The following is an 11,479-nucleotide window of genomic DNA, read 5'->3' as shown; positions in this document are numbered from 1 at the left end:
CTAAGGGCTACGAAGAAACACGTTGTTGTTTATTTGCGGGATATTCGAGTGTGGTAACCCGACGCGGCAGCGCGCGAAAGGAAATTAAAAGCCGGTTTGTGTGGAGGTGGGCGAGTGTGTAGGACCTGCGCTTTCCCCAGGACCTGAAGGGGTCAAAGGTGAAAGGCCAGTAACGACGGCGGCGCGAGGCGAAGGGGTTCAGGGATGGCCAAGCACCACCCGGATTTGATCTTCTGCCGCAAGCAGGCGGGCGTGGGTGAGGCCCCCTTCCTTCCCCCTTTCCCTCGGACCGGGAGCCTAGGGGGGCCTGGCCTGCGCGGGAGGCGGGCGGAGAGCAGCGGCCGGGAAGGCCACACCGGCCGGGTCTCCGAGGCGGGAGGCTCGACTGACTTCTGCTCTGGTCCAAACGGCAAAACGCGGCGAGGCCTTACGTCTGAAACGGAATTGCGAACCGGCGCGCTTGGGCCTCACTCGTTGTGGCTGAAGTCGTAGCCGCCCAATGAAATCGACCGGCGGGAGATTCAGAAATGGACCGGCGAAACCTCATTCTCCGCATCTCGCAAGCGGCAGTGAACTCGGGGGATTCCGTGCCCTCAGATGCAGTGATAGTCGCAGGCTTAGGTGGCTTTAGAAGGAGCTTTAAATCAGCCGAGGTCTAGTCCGTTTAACCATTAGCCCTGACAGCTGAATTCAGAGCATAAGTTCTGTATAAAGTAGTTGCTCCTTAATGGCTTTCCCATCCTCAGGTTGCCAGCTGGCCCCTAGGATGGTTTATATTGCATACAAATGCATCTCTGGAGCCCATCACTGTTCCTCTCCACCCCTCCCCGTCAGATATTCCTTAACACAGTGCAGTGTTCGTCTGCCAACCTTGCAGCTGTCATAAGCAGACCTAGATGGAAAAACAAGTACTGTATATCTGCTGCATCATTGTGGCATGTAGATGGAAGCATTTAGGTCCTGCTGTATAATATTAGAACACGATTTGCACACTTAAGTTCTGATCAATCCCTAGCATCTAATTAAAAGGATTTCAGCTAGCGGGGCTGCAAAAGAGGAGATCCTCTTGCAACCAAATACAGTACTTGCTTAAAGTGAAATGAATGTTGTATCAGTTACAACAGTTTTACATGAGTCACATAGTGATATGTAACGCCCTACATTTCTGTCCCCTTCCCTCCTGGTTTTAACTGATATTTTATTAACTGCTTCTTAGCAGCAAGGATTTATTTTTATTTTTTTAATCATACTTGTTACAAGATTTTCCTACCATACAACTACAGGTTTGGGGCCTCCTGCCCTCTTATTTACCTATGGAAGTTGTAAGTTTACATGATGCTGCGTCACTCTCGGCCTGTGACGTACATAAGACACAAGGCTTTGTTATTGTATTTTCATCAAAATGGCGCATTCTTTGCCTTCATTCCCTATGAGTATTACATTCTTACTGTTGTTTTGAAAATGACAAGCTCTAATCTTGGCAAAACACGTTAGGCAGAGTGAGGAAAGATTATGTTTGCTTTAAGTTTAGTCCTGCCAATACAGTATTAACAGTGAAAGCCTACGGTTGCCTGGAAACAGGTCCCACTGTTTGAAACTGAAGGAAAATATAAAGGCTGCTTTTAAAAATATACTCGGGTACTTTGTGCCATGTGGCCTTGCTGCCACTGCACTGTATCTAGCTACTCACTGATTAAAGTTCGTTCAGTTTACCTTTGACTAAGCATGGATAGGATCAGCCCCGAATATCAGTCTGGATAGGATCTTCTTACGGAATACCAAAAGTTAAGTGTTTATTAAACATTTTAGTTAATTGCCTTTAAAACCTATTATTCTCTCATAGTTCACCCATCCTCACCCGAATATGAGGTTAATCCTGAAGAGTAGTACAGTGGTACCTCGGGTTAAGAACTTAATTAGTTCTGGAGGTCTGTTCTTAACCTGAAACTGTTCTTAACCTGAAGCACCACTTTAGCTAATGGGGCCTCCCGCTGCCGCCGCGCTGCTGGAACACAATTTCTGTTCTCATCCTGAAGCAAAGTTCTTAACCCGAGGTACTATTTTTGGGTTAACGGAGTCTGTAACCTGAAGTGTACGGATTCTAGAAATAATGTGGAACTTTCGGAATTTCCAAATGAATGTTATTCATTTTTCTCCGTTTTCATTGCAGCTATTGGAAGACTATGTGAAAAATGTGAGTATAGCTTTTTACATACTGTGTGTCTTCTGTGATTTGGAGCCCAATATAGTAAATCAGGATTTCTTCCAAGCTGAGTAAAGTCAGTCTTCTAAAATGCAATTAAACCTATAGGTATAACCAGTGCATTTTTTCTAGAAAAATAGGTGCCAGTACTCACCTTGAAGTTGTTACAGCAAGTGCCACACTTTTTAAACAACAAAAAGAGGTGTTGATAGTGCATACCCTTGATTACCCCCTGAAAACAAGCACTGAGTATGATGCCATTTTAAGTTTAAAATTCTAGCTACACATGTAGTATAATCCTGTATTTGCATATTCAGAATTTCCCCACTATGTTCACTGAAACTTACTCCCAGGCAAATTAGTATAGAACTGCAGCTTGGATGTTCAAGACTTGCCATAGACTTGAGAAACCACCTTTTCACCTAAACCTGTCTGAAACACTTTGGAATCTAAACCCAAGAGAAGAGAAGGAATATAAAAATTGGCAACATACCTATATGTTTACTTTAGATAATTTAAAAATAAAGTAGTCATGGTGGATCAATGTATAGATTGATAGAGATGTATAGATTGTAAGGGGGTGTGTGTGAAAAAAGTTGGTGAGAGTTTAAGAGAAGAAAAGAAAGGGTTGAAAAATGTATCAAAACATGGCAGCCATTCCGTCCAATCCCTCTAACTTCATGCTTCCTAAGAGCTTTGCAATGTTAAGCAGGGATGTCTGTGTTGCTCCAGTACTACTGTAGCAACATTTTTAGAATGTCTGAAGAGACCATGGGCTGTTTCAGATGTAATGTTAAACCATAGTTTGACACTGGCAACTTAAGACTTCAAGGAAGCAGACCAGGACAGCAAGGCACCTGTGAAAAGAAGGAAGATGTGCACCAGCCACAGGCCTCTTAATTCACCACATCATGCTTTGGACTTTTGTCCAATCCAGCCCGCAGAAAACACACTTAGCATTCCTGATATGCTGCAGCTGTCTTTACTGGCATTTTAAGACACAACAATCACACATGCATTATAATGTGTGCTAATCAGGGGCAGTGAAATTCAAGCTCGGGGGCCAAATTCCAGGCCTTTCTGCCTGGCCCCTGGAATTCTCCCCAGTACACACCTCACTGACCATGCTTTACACCCCAGGAGCTCTTGCCTGGCTGGAATGTGTCCTTGAACTCTGATAATTCCTCTTGTACTCATGGATGGAGGATAGAGAGGGTTGATTGAGTGTGCATAGAAACTATGCTGTTTTACAAAGGTAAAATTTAAATTTGGTGCCATGCCCACTTTTGCCCCACCTCACCCCACCCACCATTGGCATGTAGCACCAGGAAGGCTGCCCAGAAAAGAATGCAGCCCTTGGGTTGAAAAAAGACACACACACCCTGCACTCCGGAGTCTCCTCTGGTCCTTAAAAAGCACAGGTACCTGTAAAGTGAAAGCAAAACTTCAGGCCACATAATGACCAGGCTAGCTAGTGTCCATTTTGAGGTGAAACTAGGCAGAAGGAAAAGATGTCAGAAAGAGTAAAAGGATGTCAGAAAGGATGAAGTTATGGGCAGATTATGGCTTTTCTTAATATCGCTATTGGAGTAACATATGCTGTCTCTCCTGGTCATAAAAGGACAGGATAACAGCACAAGCTATTGCAGACAGGAAAGCTTTTTCAGCCCAGGGATGCAGAGTAAGAGAGTAGAAGGTGCTGCACTTGGGTGCTTCCCAGGGCTACTTGCCACACAAATGAAATGGCTCCCTACTCCTGCCCCATCTTCGAAACTAGAAATAAAGCAGTACTGGGGGGAAACTATGAGATGGTCTGTTGTAGCTGTCACCCAGGAGGTTATCAGCAGCTTTCTTAAAAGGAATTTGTTCACCTTCCAAAAGAAAGAGCAAGTTAAACAAATCCTTAGTAGGAATAAAGATTAGATGGACGAGGGTAATGGGATATGAAGCTCTTCGTCTTTAGGTCATTTGCTTGGATATGGTCCAGGCTGGCAGTGCTTGTCATTGCCATCTGTTGGCTATTTACTTACTTGCTAACTTTGGTTCCATACCTCAAGAGCTATCTACAGCAATAATGGCTTCAATTATGTATGTGTGCACTTGCCCGTTCAGCCTTTCCTAAAGCCAAATTAAGAAAAGAAGATCACTGAATATACCTTTCAAGTGTAGAAGATTGCATTGGCATTATATGTTTGGTGTATCTGTGATGCTGCATTCTGTGTTCATCCCTGCACAGAGATGCTGATTTGGTGTTACATATGATTAAAAAATTCAAAAAATGTGGCAGACTGGTTTATGGGGAAGTTCAATCAAATGCCAGTTGCTTTGGACTTTTATCTGTAAACAACTCAAGCCATTGTATTTGGGGTGTGGCAACTCCACCTTAAACACATCTGCCTGGAAGCAAACCCAGTTAACGCCTTTCTTTTGTAGCATGTTCTGTGGGTAATCTAATAAGCTGTGTATATTCTTTCTGTGGGTGGCTTGTCTGCATCTTTTCTTTCACTTGAAATACGTGTACTTATTTTGCAGGTGATGGCAAGTGTGTTATTTGTGACTCTTACGTGCGGCCCTGCACACTGGTGCGCATATGTGATGAGTGCAACTATGGGTCTTATCAAGGGCGCTGTGTGATATGTGGAGGTCCTGGTGTCTCTGATGCATACTACTGTAAAGAATGCACCATCCAGGAGAAAGATGTAAGATTGTTACAGGGATTTGCATTTTTCCGCTCTCTAAGTTGCAATTGTTTGTTCTTAAATATTATCGTTGGCCCATGTGTTGGTAAACATCTGAAGCCTGGGATGCTTATATTCTAATATCTATATGCTCTCATGTCCAGTACCTTCAATAAAGGCTTATTCATACTTGTCTCTTTCAAAAGGGCCCTAAAACGAACATAATTTATAATTTCAAACTCTTCTAAAATAACTTATGGCTGCAAACCAGTAGACAGATTTCATTCATGCCTTAGATTACAAGAGATCAAGGACAGGGGTTTAAAAAATAAAAATCAGCATTGACAGTTGAACCTTTAATTTAAAATTATAGAATCAACTACTAGCCATTGTAGTGTAGTATTATTCTAAACAGCAATCTGGGTTAGCGGTCTTGGGGTGGGGTGGTTTGTAAGTAGCAATGGTATCAGATTTTCTCTTCAGTGATACAGTCCTACAAATTCCTCTGTAATGTCACTTGTTGAGATTTCTCCGTTGCAGGGGGTTAGACTAGATGACCCTCAAGGTCCCTTCTATGAATTTGGGACACCTTATATTTTTGTCTGAGGATGGGTATTGCAATGTTGCAACAGTAGAGCTGGTGTTCTTCTGTACCAGAAATCCTTACAGTAAGAGCAGATTCAGACTGTTTTAACAATGAATGAGTACAGGAAAAAATGCCTTGACTCTAAAGTGGCCTTGTGAAAAATAGGTCAGGGCTCATGCATCTTTAATAGTTGTAGAGAAGAGGGAAGGTACATCTTTTAAAGGTGCAGGAGCTCCTGTGCTCTCTTTTTTTCACCTCGCTGCTCCAATTGTACCACAGAAATGCAATTATCTATAAAGTGAAATGCACCTGTTTTGCTGGTTACTATGCAGGGACAATAGAAGTGACCTTGTTCCTACCCAGCCGTCTCGCATTTGAGTTGAAAAATAAGCAGAAGTAGAGAGCATGGCTCTTGAAAATGGAGTAGCTGACAATTAGCTTCATTCTCTCTGATACTGTGTAGGAAGGGCTTGGGAGGAGGAGGTTTTTAAAAAGAAAAGGCTTTTTGAATTTGCATATACATTACTTGATGATTTGCAGTTGAATGTGTATCGACTACCTCCATTTAAAAGTACTGTTTGAGATGCTGTGACATTAGAGCCATCTATGGTGTGATAGATGCTTTATGAGTAAATTGACATTGGATTCCACAGTTGAGTGCATGTTGAATGTGTGCATAAACTCGTCTCAACTGTAGACAGAAAAGAAGGCACCAGGGCTGCTAGACAGTATGAAGAAAATGGGTCAGTAACAATGGGTTCTTTTAGCATAAAGTACTGCTGCACCCAGGTTAAGATGGAATTCTATGAAGAGGATCCTCTCCAAATCAGACAGATGCTGAAATGGCGAGGCCATGAAGTGCAGTTGGAAATGGTTTTAAAGCTATTTCTATACTTGTGGGAAGTTTGTCAGTGAATACAATAGGGTAGCCAGGTGAAAAAGAGGCCAGGGCTCCTTCACCTTTAAGAGCTGTGTGGGCGCCCTGTCTGCTTTTGCATCTGATCACACAGTAGTGAAAGTGCCCCTCCAGAAAATGTGGCATAGGGCACACACAAAATGTGTCACTTCAGACTGGGGAGGTATTTATTGATTTCCTGTGTCAAAGTGTAAACTGAGGAAAATATTGCATCTGCTGAGCGGGTAGGTTGGTGAACAGAATCCAGCACCCTGCAAAAAGTTCACAGATCTATCAGCTTAAATGTAACTGAAAATTATCTGTAAGGTGGGTTCCTCCAGCTGTAACTGTACCACGCTCTGTTTCTTCATCCCTTCACAGCAGCTATTGGAACAATAGGCAGTCCCTGCCTACCCTGAATCCAAACTACCCTGGCATATTCAACAGCAAATGATCTTCTACCTGCCTAACCCTGTAGCTGCCGTGCCAGTAGTGTTAGAAACTGAGATATGAAAGCTAGGAGCTAAATGGCACCTTAAACCTGTGTTATGGGTGCAGTAACAGAATGTCTAGGTGCGCTTTTTTTGTAACAAGCATACAAAGCTGAAAATGAATGAACTGCAGCTAAAATATTATGTTCATTTTTCACGTGCTCTAGTCCTTCCCCTGCCTACCCTCCTAATATTTTTCAGAGGGTCTCTTCTCCAGTATTCAGAGAGTAGCTGGAAGTGGGGAGGCAGAAAAGGGTCCCCCTTTCCTTCCACTCTGCAGTTTTTAATCTGAACTCTTAGGCACAGTACTGCGCCCAGAGCTCAGAAACTGCTCGTGCTAATGAAATTCCCTGTCACAAAGGGAGTTTTGAACACTGCATGCCAGTAGCAGTCTGTAAGGTGCCACAGAAATGAGAAAGAATGCAAAATGGGGAAGCTTCTCAAAAGTGCCAACTGAGATTCATTACAGCTCAGTGCACTTCAGAACATCAATTCTTTCTTCAGGAACTACCATAAACCATCAATTCTGTAAGTCGAACAGCAGCATGCTATTTGACTCCTTGAGGAGCTCACATATTGGCTTTCTGTTGCTTTTTCATTTTCTAAATCTTATGGTGGTTTAGATAAATCTGAAAATATGCTGATGTATCCGCAGAAACCTGAAGCAAAGTTTCTGGGTCGGGCTTGCAAAGTGCTTAATCTACTTGCCCTGTACAGCTCTTAATATTTCTCACTGTCAATGCCTGCTTTCTTTGGGTAGCCATGTCATACTCAGAGTAGAAACATTAAATCAATGGACTTTCAGTAAGTCAGCCATCACTAACTTAAATATGTTGATTTTCATGGGTCTACAGAGTATGACTTTGATCTTTTAATTCCTCTGTCTTTGCAAAAACACTTCAAATTCCGCAAAGCCCCAAACACCAAGGCCAGATTAAATAAAGGAACTTTGTGCAACTTATTCTGGATGTAGAATTCATACGCCCCTGGTAGAGAAAATTGAATTGCAACACTATCCTAAAATAGCATACTCAGAAATAATTAAGAGTATGTAGAATTGCAGCCTTTGTGGCAGAATCACTGTTGGACTTCAAATGGAAGGTTGGCATAACTACCTGTAGCCAGTACATGTATCAGAATCGGGTCTAGTGTTGAGTGATGATTAATTTTTTTCTTGCACACCCTATCTGAGCTGTAAAGTAACTTGTATGATACATTTATTAGCATTACCCTTGTTCTAACCATATCCCTTTTCTGTTCCTTTTCAGCGAGATGGCTGTCCCAAGATTGTCAATCTGGGCAGCTCAAAAACAGATCTCTTCTATGAGCGAAAGAAGTATGGCTTTAAGAAAAGGTGATCCCATCTCCACCATGGTACATTTGCTGGAGACTGCAAGGATTCTTTTTTTAAAAAAAGGACTGCCATCTTACTGGAAAGCAGCTCATTTGTTCTTAGTCCTTAAAATTTGTTGCAGAAACTAGTATGTAAAACTCAATTTGGAGGTTGCTGTCTTCCCTGCCATTCCTCAGTGGTCCCTAATGTTACCAAGGGAGTTGAGCATTTTTATTGCATCTGTGTCTCAGAGGAAGGAGATTTACATTTCAGCCCCTGTGACTTCCAATCTACCCCTTTATAGATAAGCAGCCTAAATTTCTGTTGACTGAATCCTTTCACTTAGTGTTATGACCATGCCTATATTTTCTCTGACATAAGCCAAGCCACAGCATCTTTGTGAATTATGCATCAATAAAGTTTTATAGTAGTCTTCTAAAGGAGGGTCCTGTCTCTAAATCTCTCCATGTTGTTCTTTCTGGGCTCCTGTTGTTAGATATGTATAAAATGATATCCTCCAACAGTGGCAAGTTTGAAGTCCACAGCATTGAAAGGCTTTAAAGAACAGCAGTTCATATTGTCTTAGCATGTGTCTTGCATCAGTGTGAAATGCTTATGCTGTAAAACCGCCATTCTTGCCTACTGTTGAAAAAGTCTAGTTGCCATTTGAGATTTACCCAGTTTTGTTCTAGTGCAATTATCCACATAGAACTAGTTCAGCAGCAGGAAAATGACATGCTACTGCTGCTACAGACAAAGACCCATGAGAAGCAGACTATAAAAAGATGGGTGTTGCCCTGCCCAGATTATTCTTCCATCCCATAAATGGCATTGTTATGAGCTGTGATTACCAGATTCCAAATCACAGCCAGACATTGTGCACAAGTTGTCGTCTCTGAAGGGAAATAGTTGGTGTGGTAAAAGGTGTGGTAATAAACGTGTACTTCTAAACACCAAGGTGCCTCTACATGGTAGAAAGCTATTCTCCACAGAACAGGTTCAGCAAGAGAAACAGCAAGCTTTCTACATACTCGCAACCCTGGACCTCAGCCTTTGCTTCCAGGGTTTCTGAAAACAGGTCACTCTTAACTGACCACTGTGCCTGTTAGGCAAAGCATATTAACACACCACTACAGCATAGCCATGAATAACACTGTTTCTCAAATGCTATAACTAGAACAGGTCTCGGTATACTCTGTACTAGCTCCAAAAGCTTACTTTTGGAATCTTGATTTTTATAGCTGGGTTTTTAATATTTCTTGTCTTTCCTATTTTTTTAATGCGGGTGAAGCTTTTTTCCTTCTTTTTACACAAGATGGTAATGGCTCTAGGCTGTTACTGAGCCAGTGCTGGGGACCAATAAGATACATTACCTTTGGGGAGCAATTGGATGGGAGGATGGGCCCAGAATGGAAAGACTCAAGACGCAAAATATTGTAAATCTATCCAGTCATGTAGCCACCAGTGCCACAATGGGGCAGTGTGTCTGGCTGTTAACCAGAAGGTTGGTGGTTTGAACCCTCCCAGGAATGGCTGTGGGCAGGATTCTTGCATTGCAGGGGCTGACTAGATGACCCTTGAAGTCCCTTCCAACTCTACAATTCTATGCTTCTATGATAAATTAATTCTCAAAATGAAGACTCTGTACTCTAGATTGGTAGTGCTTGCAACCCCAGTTTGGCACAGCCATGTCTTCATCTGTCCTACATCAGACATCATATCAGGTATAAAGCAGGTAGGCATGGCTTAGCCCAAATGACCTAATGGGCCAAATGGAGAGGACTGGTGGGCCATAGGTTCCCCACATTGGGTATATGATGTGGAATGGTTGAAAATGGCAAGAAAAAGAAGATGATGTGAAAAAGCATGAAAAGTGTTCAGAACATGACTTGTGACATGATTTGTGGATCTTGTCTTGGTCTACTCTATGTTATAGACTAAAATATTTGAGAAAAAGAGAAGTGACATTCCTTTTAATGTGAGCTACTGTCTTGTTTAATGTGAGCTACTATCTTGAATCCCCGCGACGGGGTGAGCTTCCATTGCTTGGTCCCTGCTCCTGCCAGCCTAGCAGTTCAAAAGCATATCAAAGAGCAAGTAGATAAATAGGAACTGCCCTGGTGGGAAGGTAAACGGCGTTTCCGTGTGCTGCTCTGGTTCGCCAGAAGCAGCTTAGTCATGCTGGCCACATGAGCTGTATGCCGGCTCCCTCGGCCAATAAAGTGAGATGAGCGCTGCAACCCCAGAGTCGTCTGTGACTGGACCCAATGGTCAGGGGTCCCTTTACCTTTACTGTCTTGTTAATGAGGAGTTCCGCTTCTACTTGGCACAGATATCTTAAATTTGATGTCTTTGTGTAATGTAGCCTTTCTCAAACTTGTTGGACTACGACTCCCATCATCCCTGACCACTGGTCCTGGTATCAACAACATCTGGGGACCCAGGTTTGAGAGACTGGTTTAATGCCTAAGAGTCCAACAAAAGTCACAATGTAAAGCAGGCTGCTCAGATAAGAAATTTATTCTGATTTCTTTGCAACTTTTTGTTATGAGACTAAACATCTTATCACCAAGCTGGATGAATTCCACTAGCCGCATGTGGCAGCCATCTAGGGGCTCAATAAACTTGATTTTACTTCCTTCCTGGACCTGCAAAATTGGAATGGGGGAGTGCTTGGCATGCCACAATAATGTGGCTGGTGGGCTATTTTCAACTTGAAAATTACAAATTATACAGGCCTGCATTAGTAAATCTCCAGGGAAACCAATGTTACCAAGATACAGTGTGCACTACTTTTAGCGACCTTGGCACTCAAAAGCTAGTACCACTTGATGTGTAGTCACTAATGGCATAGGCTCCTTATCCTTCAGTTACAAAGTTTAAAGAGTGTTTTTAAAAGATTTAAAAACCAGTGCAGCTTCTACGGAGAATAGCTTCTCCAAACCTGCATTTACCAATCCTAAATCCAGTCACTGTATTTCAGCCTGGCTTTTCCTCTGAAAATGGAGCCCAAAGCCTGCCTTGTGAGATTATTGTATAGAAAGAATGAAGCAAAGATTTATGGTATGGATGCTGTACTCATGTTGGTCCTACAATAATACAATTTGTAAAAAAAAAAAAAAAAAAAAAACCATACACACAAAACTTGCATGAAGGTCTGTGTAAATTGTGCTCTTTGGTGTTGAGAATATATTATGTACCTTTCAACTAGCCCTGCTTAAAATGCATTGTTATGTTCATATATATGCCTTTGTGTCCCATTAGATGCACAGCTGGCCAAGTTCTATGAAAAT

At 42.4% G+C, this 11,479-nt stretch overlaps 1 protein-coding gene across 1 annotated transcript; it reads left to right on the top strand.

Moving 5' to 3' along the window:
- The first annotated feature begins 36 nt into the window (after positions 1–36).
- PHF5A (PHD finger protein 5A) lies at positions 37–8,626 on the top strand. Its single transcript, XM_083698836.1, has 4 exons — positions 37–256; positions 2,171–2,194; positions 4,736–4,902; positions 8,122–8,626. The coding sequence occupies exons 1-4, from the start codon at positions 205–207 to the stop codon at positions 8,209–8,211; spliced, it is 333 nt and encodes a 110-aa protein (XP_083554962.1). The 5' UTR covers positions 37–204; the 3' UTR covers positions 8,212–8,626.
- Positions 8,627–11,479: the final 2,853 nt, after the last annotated feature.

Source organism: Podarcis gaigeae, assembly GCF_964106915.1.
Source record: "Podarcis gaigeae genome assembly, chromosome: 10".
Classification (NCBI taxonomy): Eukaryota; Metazoa; Chordata; class Lepidosauria; order Squamata; family Lacertidae; genus Podarcis; species Podarcis gaigeae.
The sequence above is the reverse complement of the archived record's forward strand: the minus strand, read 5'-3'. Positions and strand labels throughout refer to the sequence as shown.